Source organism: Podarcis vaucheri, assembly GCF_965113315.1.
Source record: "Podarcis vaucheri genome assembly, chromosome: 15".
Classification (NCBI taxonomy): Eukaryota; Metazoa; Chordata; class Lepidosauria; order Squamata; family Lacertidae; genus Podarcis; species Podarcis vaucheri.
Genome location: NC_138753.1, coordinates 39,947,625 through 39,965,453, shown reverse-complemented (window position 1 = coordinate 39,965,453; position 17,829 = coordinate 39,947,625). Strand labels below are relative to the sequence as shown.

General features: G+C 41.9%; 1 protein-coding gene across 2 annotated transcripts in view; it reads right to left on the bottom strand.

Moving 5' to 3' along the window:
* Positions 1 to 238: 238 nt before the first annotated feature.
* Positions 239 to 17,829, bottom strand: part of DDHD2 (DDHD domain containing 2) — a 28,075-nt gene continuing 10,484 nt past the window's right edge. For both annotated transcript variants that reach the window (XM_082200418.1, XM_082200417.1), the window contains exons 8-18: positions 16,082 to 16,290; positions 14,346 to 14,416; positions 13,523 to 13,645; positions 12,776 to 12,871; positions 11,127 to 11,246; positions 9,287 to 9,442; positions 7,143 to 7,245; positions 5,613 to 5,786; positions 3,973 to 4,135; positions 3,386 to 3,493; positions 239 to 2,394 (exon numbers count right to left, since the gene is read on the bottom strand). In XM_082200418.1, coding sequence (XP_082056544.1) covers positions 3,412 to 3,493; positions 3,973 to 4,135; positions 5,613 to 5,786; positions 7,143 to 7,245; positions 9,287 to 9,442; positions 11,127 to 11,246; positions 12,776 to 12,871; positions 13,523 to 13,645; positions 14,346 to 14,416; positions 16,082 to 16,290 — 1,297 coding nt within the window. In that variant the 3' untranslated portion in view covers positions 239 to 2,394; positions 3,386 to 3,411. The remainder of the gene's footprint in view (positions 2,395 to 3,385; positions 3,494 to 3,972; positions 4,136 to 5,612; positions 5,787 to 7,142; positions 7,246 to 9,286; positions 9,443 to 11,126; positions 11,247 to 12,775; positions 12,872 to 13,522; positions 13,646 to 14,345; positions 14,417 to 16,081; positions 16,291 to 17,829) is intronic.

Below are 17,829 nucleotides of genomic sequence, written 5' to 3'. Positions count from 1 at the left end.
CTTTTGCAAGTTGACAATTGCTGGATGAATTGCTGATTTCTGTCACAGTGCACAGAATGACAGAAGTCAGGTATCTGGCTAAGCAGTAAGCTATAATCACTTGTGGACATTCTCTAATTACACGAGAAAAGCATATTCACTGCTTTTTTCCAACCTTGCTTGGGTTCCTATATTGGAACACAATAAAGTGTCCTTAGGCCCTCAGACTTCCAAGGTTCTCCTTACAGAGGCCAATAAATGCACCAAAGTCAGATATTTACTGGAAAAAGAATTAAATAACTTTTTAAATAGACATATTTTACAAAGTGCATAAACTTCAACAGCTGTTTGGGAATTGATTGACCGAGGCTGGACTCTTCCTATAACTGCTGCTAGAGATTCTAATCCAGAACTTGGTTGTGTCAAATAGCATCACTCAGGGTCACCCAGACTTCCTTTTGTGTTGTGCTTCCTAGGCAGAGGTCCATGCTTTAAAGCTCCAAAGTGTGCTTTTTTTATTTTTTTTGCCCCAGCACTTTCCCTATGAAAACCTGCTCTTTACCCCTGAAAACAATTCCGCAGAAAACCTGAACGGTTGTTTGTGGGTTTTCCTGGGGAAAGCAGTGGTGGGGTGGGCTTGGGAGCTGGAACCTGTACCTAGGAAGCACAGGGCAAAAGGTGAAGAGTGGATGAGCCCTCAACTGCAGCACAAGTGGATGAGATGATGAACAATGCAGAAACAAATAGTGCAAATACATAGGATGAATAACCAAACTGAATACCGACAAAGAGTTTTGATACACAATACAGAGAGAATAATAGCATGACACATTGTTTGCTGTTGCCTTTGTAGAAGGGGCTTTCTGAAAATATGAGCAAATCCTCTGAGGCCATGCTGAGACACAGGTGAAGTGAGCCCCTGCTGCATCCGGACTCACCTGACGGTTACCTGTTTCAGGTTACAGTTCCACATTTTTTTCCAGCAGCAAGTAAGTTCCCCTTGCCCTCTAGTGTGGACCACCCACCCCCAGCAGCGCATTCAGCTTAGAGAAACAGCACTGTTTCTTTCCTTACTCAACCTTCAAGGGCAAGTGAAGCAGAATTCGCCTTTCTCCTTGCTTACTACAGGACTTGAAGAACTGGTAGCAAGGAGAAAATGGAGGTGAGTAAATATATTAGTGGCCTCCTGTATTCAATATACAGCTCAGCATATCAACTTGGTGAGCAGTTGGCCAACCACCTTCCTATGTTTTGTCAGGAAAAAAATATGATCTCCTGTGTGAAAAGTGCAGGTGCAGAGCTACTGCTACTCTGTTTTAAAACACAACCTACTAAATGGGCACAGGCACAGTTTTAATTCACCACCAGGATCTCTTGGTAAGTAGGTATAGGTTTAAAGGGTTGGGAAACATGATTCCCCTTGACCCAGACTTATCCCACTCACCCGCTGACAAATGAGATCAGAATTAGCTGTAAAGTGAGTGGATGTGCAGTCACAGGCACCATCTTTGCGATGCATAATCCTTTCCAAACACTTGTAGTAGGGCATCCTATTCTTATTGAACCTAGCTCAGGGGAAGAGCCTGCCAGCAGCTCAGGCGCTCTTCCTTATTGCATAGCTGCTGGATCATTGCAGCTCTTAACACAGCATGGACAGCAAAGATACAAATGAAATGGAGCTTCTCCAGTATGCTAAAGCTGTTTGGATAAGAACTACACTAAGCAGACAACAGAGACAATTTCAGAATCTGAGGAGTCACCTGAGCCAGATACAGATTTACAGGGTTTTTCCAAGCACCTGTCTAGTTTATTCCTAAGTGAGTGCCTATGTGCTTTTCCTGTTGTAGCAAAGTTGGTACAGGACGATACATGGGAATTACCAGCACAATAGCGCTTGCTATGGTAGGGACAGGAACTGGCCTTTTTGCTTTGGTCTGTAGCTCCACCTGTTGGGCAAAGCAGCAGCAATAAGGTTTGAAGGAACAAAAATCTACTCAAAAACGTCTGGTGCTGGGTGTCCAGTGCAGCCACAAAACAAGCATTTCCATATGCCCACATTCCTCACAGCTTTACTCAGCAAAGTGTGGTATCTCCCCAGTTTGGTATCAACGTCCTGTATCATGGCTTTCCAACTCAAGAGGAGGTGTGAAGTTTTAGCACCGATTCCTGGCCCCGCCTAGTGCACCACTAGACCTGATGCGGGTGGTATTGCAACTTGACACACGCTAACCTCTAGCCAGAGGAGACAGCCCAGAGAGTCAAAGTGCTTGCTGCACTTCCCATGGAATAAGACTTGGGTGGTGAGTCCTCCAGAGCTCCAGGCCGTGGGGGTGAAGCATGCTGGGCACAGCAGCAACAGAGGAGACAAGAGGAAGGTGGACAGGAGCCTTGATGAGTTTTCAACATGGAGCAAATCTAAGGAAGCAACAGGTAAAGATTAGCTAGGCCAGTGGTGGATGGATGGATGCAGAAATCAAAGTGGGATGGGAACTACGTTATGGCTATTTCAAAACTGCAAACACTGGGTAAAAAAACATTTAAGTGTCAACATAAGTGACAATTAGGAAAAGGATAGTACTGAATGCATCGTGTAGCTCTATGAGAAATCTCTAAAAAAACAGTAGCATTCAACAGTGCAACTTAGACTGCAAAAAAATTGAAAAACAAAAGATAATGAATTGTTTTAGTGACTTTTAGCTAAAATATTAAATTTGCATTGTTTAAACAAAGTATATTCATTTGGGAGGAGGTTATGTGGCAGTTGTCTACGCTTCTTTCACAAACAGTAAGCAATCAGAAAAGCAGGAAATAGGTCTGGAGAAAGGAGAGTGCCTCTTTCTGCCCTGTACTATCAATGGAAAAAGAGATTTCACTCAATCATGTTATATTCTGAGGACAACTCAAGACAGCCACTGCTATTCCTACTATGTTTCTTGGATGATAATGGGTGCACCCCGCTAAAACAAAAAACTACAAGTACATAGACATGCCCCTACACCAGCTAAACATCAGTACAGTATGATGAAAATAAAGTTTGCTGCAATAAAAAAGATTTTGATTCACTGTAATGAATTAACCATTACTTCACTGTATTGTTTAGGATTGTGGAATTAAGGCTGTTACTGTTCCTTCACGGCCATTTGACTCCGAGCCACTTTAGCTGTGGACAAACAAGAACGCTGAAGGTGGTATGAGAAACACATATTAATTTGTGGCTTACACATTCATTTATTGAGTCCTAGGGTCATGCTTGGCCAAACCGGCTTGGTAGGTTTTTGAAGCACTACCAACAACCCACAAAATCTGCAAACAGCATTCATTGTGAGTTGAGTGCACACACCACAGCCAAAATAGTTTTTTGCACTTTTCCCAACTGGGTGATGAGTAGAAAGACAGGGCAACTTACATTTGGTGCGGCTGGTTAATCTGGCTTTATGGAAGGGGCTGGTCCATGCCGATGCCCATTGTTTGGTAAATCTCTTTCAGCAGCAACAGCACTGTGTCCTCTGACTCCCTGGAAGTTAAATATGTATACAATGAATTACTTATTAGAACTACATATAGAGCAAGTGTGCCCAGGTGGCAGATTTACTTAGGCACCAGGAAAAAGGACAATCCTAACACTTAACACACACACAATCATCTCATCCCACAGCTATAGTTATGATTGTTGAAGACACAACTTTGAATGAAGTGTTCAGGACAATAATAAGCATGTTTGCATTACTCTTGTCAGTTTCCTATGTCCTCCCAGAAGTTATTACTCCTGAAAGTGGCTGGAAAGTTATGAGACTGTCCCACCCCACCTCCTTGGCTGAAAGTGATGGAAACCCCTTGTTTGGCTCCTACTGGAAAGTCTTCAGAGAACCTTGTTCTGCCTATTGATAGATCTTGCCCCCAGTAAGGGAGAACATATATATCGCTCTGAGCTTCTTGGAAGATGAGGGAAATTGCTAATTAATTTAAAGACACATTTTTTAAAAACTTGTTTACCAGTAGCAGAGATGGCCTTGCAGTGCAAACAGGTACTCATTAAAGCTTTCGATTGGCTTCTCTTGAAGCACGTAGTCAATGCGGTGGCCACCATTGAGCATACCCACGTTAACTGGGGCAGACTCTTCTTTCACTGGTGTGGTTGGCTCCTCAGGTTTCCTATCTGAATTGTTTAAGAAAGAAAGACAGCATTAATATACACAGCTAAAATTGGTTACCAGGCTGGGTTGGTGAAGGCATGACTGTCCAATGCTAACAGGTATTGCAAGTCATGTTTCCTGCCTAAGGAGGAGTAAGATGTCACACACTAGATGCAGACATCTTTGCAAGCATCTCCATAGGCAACTGAAAACAAGGGGTGACTGCTGCCAAAACAAAACTAATTTGACATTTTGGCAAGAGTTATACCAGTCCATGTGCAGGCCCAAATATTACAGAGCACAAATTCAAAGGGAGCAAAAGTCATCAGTATCTGGCCAAAGGATACCTAAATGAATTGACAAAATTATTCAAAACTCTAACATGGTTAAAATAAAAAATTCCTTCCAGTAGCACCTTAAAGACCAACTAAGTTAGTTCTTGGTATGAGCTTTCATGTGCATGCACACAAAAGCTCATACCAAGAACTAACTTAGTTGGTCTTTAAGGTGCTACTGGAAGGAATTTTTTATTTTGACTATGGCAGACCAACACGGCTACCTATCTGTAACTCTAACATGGTTGATAGTCTAAGGAGTAAGAGACCACCATCTTGCAGAGAGCTGAGCAAGTTCGGGTCAGGTCAGTGCTTGAATGGATGAAACCCAGGAACCTCATTTATGTTGCCTTTAATGTGATGTGCACAGGGCTGTCCTTTAAAACAGTTGAGAAGCTGCAGCTGGTACACAAGGCTGCTGCCAGTTTGGACTGACTCAGCCAGCTAGAAGCATATAACATGGGTTTTGAAGGGTCTGCGCTGACTGCCTATATGCTACCAAGCCAAATACAAGGTTTTAATGTTGATGTATGTAACCCTGAACCACGCTGAACCCAGTTAACTTAAGGAGCATCTCTCCCTGCCCTGCCAAGGAATTAAAATCTGTTGGGGATGTACTGGTCATGTCATCTCTGTGAGAAGCCTGTAGTCTGTAGCTCTTTGGCTCAAGACAAGGCCTTCTCAGAGGTGGAACCCCAGCTGTGGAACATCCTTCCCCTTAATATACAACTGGTGGTGACACTGCTTAACTTCCAGTGCCAATTAAAGACTCACCACTAGTCACCTGGCTGGGGCAGAGTCGGACATGATTGAGGTTACTTATTTTAACACTGAATAGGAGCAGGTTAAGTGAGCTGCTTTTCATTCTGCTTTATGTTGTTCACTTTTATGTAACATACTTATCTTGAATGCTGATGTATACATTTGTTTTTACTGTATATCTGGGCAGGGCAGTACAGATATTTGTTTTAGCCAGCTTAAGATCACTTGACAATGAAGGGCAGAACAGAACTTGTATAAATGCATCAATGGAAGCATCTTGCAAGGACTTGTGCAGAGCAACAGGCAAAATTTTCCCTTGGTTGCAACAGGAAGAATGGGTGGGTTCTGCTGGATTCTGCACCTTGTTCTTCTGTTTACAAACTACAATTAAGCCCCTGCTCACCAGTCTGTTTCTCTGAACTGGCTTCAGCTTCCAATACTTGTTCTGTATCTCCAGTGGCTCCTGCCTCCACAGCTGGAAGTGAAGTCCTGGTGAATGACTGCCAAGCTGTTCTCAAGGAGCCCAGTAAATTGTTTTTGAGGTCCATGCTCATTCGCGTGAGGCCTTCCTTCAGTTCTGAAAAGGAGAAGGTAAAAACAGCCTTACAATTAAAAAAACCAGCCTGTTCTGAAAGCCTGCAATTAAAAATATGTCATCAACAGGTCAGAATACATCTCTCTTACCCGTGGACCCCTTGTGGCTTATCCTCATAGCTTCAGCACCACTCAGTTCTTAACACCCTCTTCTTTTTCTTCCCCCATGTCTTCAATCCTATCCTTGATTCTCACAATTCCACCATCTCTCTCTCGCCCCTTCCTCCCTGCCCCACTGGAACTTTCCTCAACTTTTCTCCAATTCTCTTGTTTCCCTGGATTATTTCTCACATATTGTTTTATTTCCAGAAGATGGATGGCTGGAATTATTCATCTTCGTACACAAGTGAAAACATTATTTCAAGAATCATTTGTATCGCTTGTTGAGGTTGCCAGAGGATTGTGGCTAACATTCTGAGAAAGTAGAAATATCTGAAGAGCAACTTTGGGAGGCAAAATGTGATATGGGAACTTGGCACCTAACTCTTGTTTTGTCCCTTGTAGCATGTAATGAGTCATAATTATTAGTCTGAATTGTAGCATGTGAATTGTAGCATACGTAGATAAATTGCAGAAAGAGCATCTTCAGTTTTGGTACCTAACTGCATAAGCTCAGTTACAAAATTCTCTTCTAAGTTATCAAAAGCTTTGAATGTTTTAAGTGTCAAAATGGTAATTGGTGTTTCGTTTTGTTCAATTTCCTATAGGAAAGAACATTCAAAACATTTCTAATTAGGTCTAAAATTTATCTCTTCTAAGTTATCAACAGCTTTGAATGTTTTAAGTGTCAAAATGGTAATTGGTGTTTCGTTTTGTTAAATTTCCTATAGGAAAAAACATTCAAAACATTTCTAGTTAGGTCTAAAATTTATTATTTTGTTACAAATCCCACTTGATCTGAGTTAGTATAATTATAAATAATTTATCAAGTCTGCTAGACAATAAAATATTTTTAGACCCAACTCTTGAATGTCTCCAGGTATATAATATTTGATCAATTTCCACATTCCACAAAATAACCTTCAACAATTCCTGAAAATTATTTCTTTAACTGAGCTATTTAGATATTGTTATGTTTTTAAATAAAACATTTCCCTGTATGGACTAGGGATTTGTTATTTAATCAGGCTGATAGTTGCTTTTTAATCATGAAGGGCTAGCACACAACTTTCTAAATGAAACCTGGGTCTCAGGATAGGTGTTATGATTGCCCCAAGGGGAGCAGAAGACAATCTGTATGTCTTGTGTTCAATCACTAGCCAGAAATATAAGGAGGTTTTTTGGGAGCGTACTTAGATTCAAAGGGCGATGCAAGCAGAAGGAAGACTCTCGCTTTTACCTAAGTGCATTCTCTTCCTCCCCTTGTGGTGCGGGAGCAGCATTGGATCAAACTCCACATCAGGGACAATCATGGGCTCAATTCTGTATGCTACTGGATCAAACTGCAGAAGAAAGAAAGCAGAGACACTTCATTCTAATTTATATATAACATCTCCTATCCAACCTTTTGGTTCCAAATGACCACTAAGGTGGCTTATAAACAATTCTAAAAACAATATAATGATTAAATTCAAAATCATTCTTAAAATATACTAGCAAAACCAGTGGCAATATATAAATATATAAATCACATTGCATTAAAAAATAATATCTAGCAGCAGCATATTAACCCTAAAAGGTTCAGGACTAGGATTTCTGAAGGACCCCATTCTTGGCTTGAACCTGCCTGCCAAGACCTTCTTCCAAGTTCAGTTCAGGTGTATGTTTGGTTAGGACATTGATGGCCAAACTTGGCCCGCCAGCTGTTTTAGGACTACAATTCCCATCATCCCTGACCACTGGTCCTGTTAGCTAGGGATGATGGGAGTTGTAGTCCAAAAACAGAGATGGGACATGACAAATGGGTTATTTATTTATTTTTCTCTCATTTACACCCCACCTTTCTTTCGTCATAGCACCTGAAAGCTTATAGAAAGCCCCTCCACTCCTAGACTGCTCCTAGGCCAACAACGTACTGGAAAAACTGCAGAGCTGCCCTCGCATCCATGAAATCCTGAATTGCTGCTGACAAGGCAGCTTCAGCGTGTCCCCCATACAACAGACTGTTGGATAGCACAATAAGTACACCAAGAGAATCCCAGTTCTGTCCCTCTGGTGCAGCATCAGTATCTGGTCTGCAAGAGGACTGGTCTCCTAGCAAAGAAGATGGGATTTCTAGTGATGCCACCCTGCCCAACGTTTGCTGGTGCTACACTACCTAGAAGAATGAAGGATTCCTAAATTCACTTATCATTATTAAGATAATGAAATAAAAATGAATTTCAGGCAAAATTGTCCAAAATGGTCACATTTTATGTTATTTTCAATGAATTGAATACTTGGCATTTAACTGGGCACAGTAGGGACGCAGGTGGCACTGTGGTCTAAACCACTGAGCCTTGGGCTTGCCGATCAAAAGGTCAGAGGTTCGAACCCCCGCAATGGTTGCTTGGTCCCAGCTCCTACCAACCTAGCAGTTCAAAAGCACCCCAAAAAGTGCAAGTAGATTAATAGGTACCGCTCCGACGGGAAGGTAAACGGCATTTCCGTGCGCTGCTCTGGTGTTGGTGTTCCGTTGCACCAGAAGCAGCTAAGTCATGCTGGCCACATGATCCGGAAAAACTGCGGAGCGAACAAACACCAGCTCCCTCGGCCTGTAAAGTAAGATGAGTGCGGCAACCCCGGAGTCGTTCGCGACTAGACTTAACTGTCAGGGGTCATAGAATCATAGAGTTGGAAGAGACCACAAGGGCCATCGAGTCCAACCCCCTGCCAAGCAGGAAACACCATCAGAGCACTCCTGACATATGGATGTCAAGCCTCTGCTTAAAGACCTCCAAAGAAGGAGACTCCACTGCACTCCTTGGCAGCAAATTCCACTGTCAAACAGCTCTTACTGTCAGGTCCCTTTACCTTATCTTTAACTGGGCACAGAACTGGTATGTATCTGTTAGTGGTTTTGTTTTCTTCTGTTTTCATTTAAGAATTTATATACTACACTTAATGCCAAGTACCAGTATATTTTCCAATTACAATCCACTTAAATTGGGTGGAAACATGTGGCCTTCCAGATGTTGTTAGACTCCAAACTGCATCAGCCCCAGTTGCATGGCCAATGATCAGGGATGATGAAAGGAGCAGCCAGTTCCAGATTCCTGCCTTTAATGGAAGCTTTGTGGATCCCATGACAGCAGTGCATTCCACATTTAAGTTCACATTCCACATTATGCAGTAAAGCCACTGCAGGGTATCTAAATATCTTGAGTTGGAATCAGACCAAGTTAATTGCACTTAAGCCCCATTGGAATTAATGAGACCTAATTTAGTCATTATGAATTTTATAGAGATTGCACAAAAATAGATGTGTGAATAACTTGGGACGGCACCCAATAATTTGACCCTCCGGAGGGGGTGGGAGAACAAGACATTGCTGCTCATACATACAGGATGGAATACATTGAAGAAGCCTTTGCAAGTAGGCAGGCTGTAGTTCGGATCAATCCTTTTCACCCCTCGCACAGTGAGAAACATCCCAATAGGGGAGCCAAAGGCAAAGAAGATCTCTGGTTTGTAGATTAGCTGAGGATAGTTTGCAGAGACCTAATGGAGTTTAAATACAACATACTGTTTTTGTGGGAAATAAACTTCATGCGGCAAATTTATGAGAGTGTATTACTTGAAATTAAGCACAAAGCAATTATGAAACAAGCGATCCCTCCCTGCACATGACACAGCTGACCTGTGGAACTCACTGCTGCAGGACATTATGGTTTTTATTTTACTCTCCTTCTAATGACCTTTGAGTGGCTTCTCAGGCAATCTCTTCTCCAAGCTTAAACAATTTAAGCTTCAGATATTAACTAGCTCGGGAAGCTTCTGATGGCTCTCTAGGTTACATATTATCTGGGATAGACAAATATTTGTTAGACTAAACACCTGAGTTATCCTTTGGGATGTTTAAAGATTCAGAAGCATAAAACTTATTAAATCACCAGTACTGAAAACCTCAAACCAAGATACTGAAGGAGAATATAAGAAGACTTCTACTGCAAAAGGCCCATCGAGTCCAGCATCCTGTTCTCACAGTAGCAAACCAGATGCCTATGGGAAGCTTGCAAGCAGGACCTGAGTGCCACAGTGCCCTCCCCACGATTCTCAGCACATGCCATCCAGAGGCATACAGCCTCCAACAAGGGAGGTGGAATATAGCCATCCATGAATGTGTCTAATTCTCTTTCAAAACCAACCAAATTGGTGGTCCTCGCTATCTCTTGTGGGAGCAAATTCCATAGTTTAACTATGTGAAGAAGTACCGTATTTTTCTGTGTATAAGACGGTATTTTTTCTTTAGAAATAACTGAAAAATTGTGGGTCATCTTATACACGGATAGCGACAGGCGCCTGGTGGCAGCAGCCAGCAGGAGATTTGCAGTGGCGATTGGGTGTGTGATTGGTTGCTGCGGCAAGGCCTGCTGACGATTGTTGCAATCCCAAAAATAGGGGTTGTCTTATACATAGGGGCGTGTTATACACAGAAAAATACGGCACTTTCTTCTGCATCTTCCAACATTCAGTGTCATCGGATGTCTCCAAGTTCTAGTACTGTAAATATTGAGGGAGACAAACCCATCCTAATTCCCTTTTGTTTTAAACACCCTGAACCATATCACCAGCAAACCAGGCAGCCTCATGGCTCTGCCCTAACTCTAAATCACTTATGAGCAAGGTAACAACCACAGTGCCTAATACTAATCCTTGGAAGATTCCACTTTCTACAGAACCCACCATATACCTGTGACAGTGATTTAACAGCTTTTATTTCTAAATTTTAAACTGTGGTAATCCACCTAGGAACCAGCTAGTGAAGGGTTTAATTATCACCAACCCTCCGTTGGGAGAATTATCCATTTATTTCTACCCTTTGCCTGCTTCTGAACCAGTTTCCTAATCCATAAGAGGATCTCTCCTTTTATTCCATGACTGCTAAGCTTACTCAGGCTTCTTTCACAAGGTACTTTGAAATAAGCTTTTTTGAAAGACTAAGCACACAGTGTCAATTGGGTATGCTTGTTGACATAATATAGGAGAATAATAGAAGTTTTCCCAACCTAGCTGTGAGACTGGGCCAGGTAAATCCAAAACAAATTTGGCCTGGACTTGGGGAACTTAAGTAATACTTTCTTAAAACAGTTCAAGAGTCACTCAAAGCCCAACAGGTCATCTGTTGATTTATTATGCTCTTAAATTGAGGCTGGCACAGAGTTGTGTGGGAAGTGGGGGTTACCTGCCCTGTCACAACATCCAGACGCCGGCAACTTGTCTCTGCATTTGTAGGCTTTACAGGTACCTCCTGCTTGACATTTCCACCTTCCCCAGCAGCTGCAGGTGTCTGCCCTTTAGAATTCTGCAACAAAAATCAGACAGCCATCTCCTGTAGCATTCCTTTCAAGCACACTGCTGGCACAACTGCCCAACCCACTAGGCTACTGCAAGAGCAGAAGCTCACTTTGCAAAAAGGTTTCAGTGTTGCACAATAATTACCATTTAGCATTTCTACAGTATAAACAATATGCATTTGCCAATGTCACTGTTTGCTCAAGTTATTGTATTATTTACTTTTTGCCCAGGACATTCAAAGGCTTGAGTCAGTTTCCACACAAACATGCGCTTAACAGTAACAAATGCAAATGCCTCTACCTTAGTTCTACCAATTTTTATGCTATTTCCCAATATGAACATCTCATCTGGAAAAGCTACTGGAGGCAGAGACAATTTTTAAAGGAAAACAAAGCAGACAGGGAAATATTAAGCACATCCATCTTACCACTCACCCCAAAGTTTGGCCTCCTAACAGCTTTTCATTTGAGAAATCAAAAGGGGGAGGAGACACTGGGACTTTCTTGCATGCTTGTTTGTATAACATGTAGTCTGTCCCAAGGTACATCAGTAGTAGCACACACATGAAGAAAAACTGTCTCCCTTCCAAAGTGGTAGTCCAAAACGGAAATAAAACCAGCAAAACTTAGTCCCCTCCACATCCTAAGTATGTATGCATAAGGTGTCAGAAATTTCTCAATTTCCACTTCCTCTCCAATAAAGAAATAACGGGAAAAAAACACACAGAGATAGATTCAGGTAGGTGGGGTAGAAAACCCCCACCCCACCCTCCCACTATATATAAGGGTTTGGTGACTTCTGTTTCAGTGTATATGAAGAAGTGTGCATGCACACGAAAGCTTATACCAAGAACAAACTTAGTTGGTCTCTAAGGTGCTACTGGACAATTTTTTGGACACAAAGATGTATTGCCCAACTTACGTATGTATACAAAGCCATGCCCCCGTCGCCCCCGCCACCCCCGCCCTGAGAACAATGGCAGGTCAATGCAGAGCCATCTGCAGCTTTTTTCAACCAGTTGTGCTTCCTGACCATTCCAAGATTTTAAGTTTAAAGCAGGAAATATATGTAAAAGGCAGCCTGCTCAGATCACCTTGCAGAAATGAAAGTAAAAGAAAAAAAGTGTGTGTGTGTGTGTGTGTGTGTGTGTGTAGAATTAAACACACACATATTTATGAAGAAAGAGGACCGAATGGCAGCATGGAGGAAACCAAGCGAAAGAGGAATAGAAGTGGATAGGGCTGGTCTGCCCAATCCTACCCCAGAGATTATGAAATGTCCTTGCACAGGAGCTGCCTGCCTGCTAACGAACTAGAATAGAATAGACAGACAGAAGGGGGAGAGAGAAGATACGATTGCCAAAAGTGGTGGTGGGGAGAGAGCAAAGGGCTGGACGTTCCATTTGGTTCAAGTCAATAAATATTACCAATATCCACAAAATTATAGTACAAGGAGATTCAACGCATTCTGCATTTTTCCAATCCCTAACACCGAAGGTATGGATTTAAATCACTTGAACAATTACCCCAAACATACCTGGTTGTTGCTTTTGTTCCTTAAATAATGCAGAATTTTCATTCTGGGTCCCAGGGGAATTCCCATGTCTTTAAGTTCCTTTTCTGTGCACAAGGCCTGTTACAGTAAGAATCACACACACATATATGAGCTGTGGTTCTACAATAGATAGTGACTTAAATGAAAAGAGCCCTTGGGCTTTAGTAACTTGTGTTTCAGTGCTATCCTTTGAGAAACACAGAGGGTTGAATATGGTCACGTCACCCTTATAAAAAATACAGCAATACTGGTAAATGTAGCTTCAGAAACTCTTCATGCAAATATTCTTCCACCACTAACCATCTATAAGACTTGTGCAGCAACTTAGCTCTGTCTTGTAACACTGTTGTCAAGTAGTTGCTTCCTTCGCAGATTGAGCAAGTTCTAGTTGCTCATCCCACTCCTTAGCTTCAGAGGACTTCAGTGGGACCTGCTGTCTAGTTGTCAAAAGGCAACACCAGAGAAGATCAAGAATGAGGGCAGGAAATGCTTCCTGGCACCATCTGGACACAGGGTTAGCTTTGCTGCTGATACCACACTTGAACGCAGTTGTCTTGTGACCACTCCTTGCAAGCCGCTTTCACAAGAGATCAGAACAAAGACCTGAATGGATTTGTTCCCTCCCCATTCCCCCACAAACTACCATTATTGATCTTCATGAAGGAGCCTAGAAGCTGAAGAAATAGACATACAGGAGCAAAGCAAGTAATGCAAAAGTTCTATATTTACCAGTGCTTGCCTGTCCACATTTTCCTTCTCGAATACAGAGCAATATTCAGAAAGCTCAAGCTCCGTCAAAATGTCTGTAACAGATCCAATACCTTCTTGGCCAGTTGCTGATATTTGTGACTCCTGTTAAAATAGATACCACTTCTGTACAGCTTTTCATTTGCATTGATAAAACACTTAAGACAGGATAGTTACCAATATATAGCTACTGGACTATATTGCTAGAGTACTGATTGTATCACAGTGTGTACATTTCTTTTATTACTGTTATAAATGTTATATTTTATTATTTGTTTATTTATTTCTTAGATTTATATACTCCCTTCATTGTAAGATATAGTATTATCAAAGGGTGATTTTAGGCATTTGCTTAACTTACCTGCTGTAAAAGAGCAAACACATATGTGATCCTTCTTTATTAAAATCAACATCTTAAAAGTCCTTAGCTTTGGCTATACCAAGGATTTGGAACCTGTGACCCTCCAGATGTTGTTGGACTCCAACTCATTACCCCATTCAATGTTGATGGGAGTTCTAGTTCAAAACATCTGGAGGCACCAGGCTTGCCAATCTCAGGCTAGACTGTGCAGACATTTCCCCCTATTTTCTGAGAAACATGCAAAATAGGAAAACAGCCATCCCTGACACAGGAGCTTAGGGGCACTTTTTGTGGAGTCACCTAGCCTTTGAATAAGTACAGAGTGCTGAGCTTTGAAGAATAGCAGGCTAATCTGCACAAAAGCAACAAAGATTCCCCAAAACACAGGGAACTTACAAGGCCAGCTTTAAACTCAGGAAGTTGTTGAATCATGTTAACGCATACCTCATTTTTATCTTCCTCTCCATCAGATGTACATTTTTGATTCGTGAGAAGATCAAACAATATAAGTGATCCTAAGAAAAGAATACAGTCAGTGTCTTGGAGGAAAGGTCATGAATATAACATCTAGGGCACCGCAAATGTCTCGTCTTCCCTTTCTAGGATGGAGCTAGTTATTGTCTGTAAGCTTGTGATTTAACTCCCCACCCACCTTTTTTAAATAAAATGCATTTACTGAGGCTGAGATTAGGAAGAGGGAGACTGACAGGGAAAACTGCCTTTGTATACCTTTCACCACCGGAAATCCTACCCCCAAGCTGCTTTTTCTCCCCCAGAGGAAAATATGTGGCAGTGTTCTTTCTCTTTTTCTCTTTCCCCTTTGAAGTGCAACCTCAGCAGTGTAGTTTGTTTCATTAAATCATTATATTTGCACCTTGAGTACAAAAAGAAGAATAAAAGGGGAGCTACACTTATTAAAAATTGAGAGAGGTACAAGGCTTCAAAAAAAAGGAGAACAAATTAAGCTTATTGCAGCTTTATTCAGTGTTCCTATTAGCCTCTAAATTCCTTGAGGCAAGATGTTGGTCAGATGTTATCAAGTAGGAGGAGCCCCTGCCCTCTTTGGGCACTAACATCTTGTGTTTGTTGGGACTGATGTACTGATGTAAGTAACACAGGGGAGGTGGGCTACTCCTCTGTAGCCCCTGAGGATCTGCCAAGCGAAAAAACAGCAAAAGAGGGCTGAGAAGAGAACATTTCTAGAGCATTGTACTCCCAGCACCTCCAACAGTCTCCTCCACTGAGACTTCTGAAAGCTAGGGGATTCTGGTACTGTTTCTCCCATCGTGCTCCAAATGGAAATTGTCTTACACTATGCATGGTAGCCATTACTTAAAAACAGCAACAACACTACGGCATGTCATGTTTGGCCTTCAGTGGATGCATTTTATATTTAAAAAGAAGTTTGTTAAAATAATCATGGAACTAAACATCACATGCAGCTCTGCTCTTAATCAGATTTTTTTAAAAAAGTTTAAACTTTAGACTGTAAAATGATAAAGGTTTTGAAACATTTGAAATAAAAGCCAGAGGAAGCTGCTCTGGAAGTCTGATTTCTGCACTAACAAACCCTCTCAATCCCATGACCTCATGGGGGGAAATGCATTTTAAAATTGTTGTTGTTGTTGTTGGAAAGTGGAAGAGCGAAGAAGCTGGATATTGCAATGAAAGATACTAAACAGAAATATATTCACATTTTATTTATTTCCATGTATAGAATGTTGTAGTTCTGGTTGCAGATTTTTGAGACAGATTTTGAATGTAATTCAGCCTTCCCAAACCTGTTTGCAGCCAGCAGCTGATATATCTGACACTTAGTCACAATAGCCACAAAATGAGTTATTTGCTTGTGAATGGCTGCTTTGATTGGCAACCTATCTTTAAATGGGAGTGAAACCTTACACTTTGAAACTATAGGACTGGGGGAAAATAGAGTAACAGGTTGCAAGGATACAAAACATGTTGTATTCCAAGACACAAATGTCTCCATTCAATTAAGATGCTAGAAAAGGAAATGGGAAAAGGGAATTCTGACGATATCCCTTTATGTTGTTCAGGGATAGGTGACCTGGTCAGGTCCCACAGAAATAACACCTCTGTGAGGAAGGATGCGATGATAATAATATAATAAATAAATAAACATGTCTGCATGCATCAAAATAAGAGAAAGGAATATATACCTAAGCTGTGACCTGCTATTGAGACTCCCCCTTTAAAATCAGGGTTCCTCTCCAAGAAGAGCAAGTAGATACGGTTCATTTCTGAAGCAACTGTGTCCACAATGGTCTGGCAGTAGGTGGAGCTATTATAGAAGAAAACATCTAGGATGGTGTCATTGATGAAATGACGCAGGCGATTGATGCTTGGCAAGGTGATTCTCTCCAAGTCTCTGTAAACAAAACAGAGAAGGGCATGTAGCCTTCCAGATGTTCTTGGCCTCCACTGAAGCTTTGTTAGCCTACACAGAGACCTGATCTTAGAAACCAGATAAAAATAAAGTTTGCCTGTGAACAGTACAAATCCAAGTGCTGCGCTCTGTACTCCAGTGACTACACTTGCTCACTCAGAAGCAAGCCCCGTTGAATTCAGTGGATTGCCAGGACACAAGATTGGGCTACAACTAACCTGATGCTAAAATCCTCAGCAAACACAATGTCAATGAAAGTAAGATGGAAAGGATCTTTGAAAGACCTTCCTTTGCATCACTGTATTCTAAAGCAGCGTAGGGAACCTTTTCCAGCCCAAGGCCCACATTCTTCCAGGGAGAACTATAGAAGTATAGAGTTGGAAGGAACCACTAGGGTCATCTAGTCCAACCCCTTGCAATGCAGGCATCTTTTGCCCAACATGGGGCTTGAACGCCCCATGTTGAGATTAAGAATCTTCTGCTCTACAGACTGAGCTATGTCAGAGCACATAGCTAGTTGTGGGCAAGGCCAGAGGCAAAAGTGGGAAGAGCAACAAGTGTGAATTCTACTTTTTGTACAGTAGGCTAATTTCTACACATCCCTCTCTATCCTCCATCCAGGCAAGCAAGAAACATTGTCAGAGTTCAAAAATGTATTCTACCCAGGCAAAAGCAATCAATCAATCAATTTTTATTACGGCAAACAGCCAGCATAAGCACTCATGGATGGTGCAAAAGCATGGTGTGGCCTGGAGAAAGGGTCTCTAACCGAAGAGAGTTCCAAGGTCAGAGAGGTCAGAGAGGCCCCATTCAGCCCCCCCCCCCCGGGCTGGGGGTTCCCCGGTCCCTATTTTGAAGCAATGTTTCCCAATACAGGCTGTCTAATACTAGAACAAAGAAGCCTGGGGAGCTGCCCAGTTTTCCAATTAACCCTTGATTAAGCATATGCATGGGACAGGTAGGCAGACAGATTGCAAGACCTGATTATAAGGTGTAGTGTTTTGTTTCCATCCTCCAGGCAGAACAGGGTTTTTGAAAGCAGCTCTATTTCTCCAGGGGATTAAAGCACGAATGGGAGATGAAATACCAAAGAGGATTTGCTGGATCCTTCAAGCAAAAAGTTACAAACAACTCCCTTGTTCCGGTGCTAATTTACTACAGGAGGGTTGTAATTAGGCACTCATTCGCTGAAAATAAATGCAAGTGCCTCCATAACCGTTGCCAATACAGAGATTGATCTAGGAGATTGTGGGAGCGGCACTGGGCATGAAAAAAATTTGAATAGGGGGCAACTATCTTCTGATTCCTTATTTGCAAGGCTGTTCTAGAGCAAAGTAGCAACAGCAAACTTAAAACACCATTTTTGGACACGCTGAACAGGATTAGGGTATGCCCAAAGTCCATAACATGCACTTCCTATTCTGTCTCCACTGCTTTGTCATTATTACCAGGCATGACAGCTCACACACTGTAGGAAATAGAAGTATTATCATTATTTAATAAATCTCTATACTGCCCTTC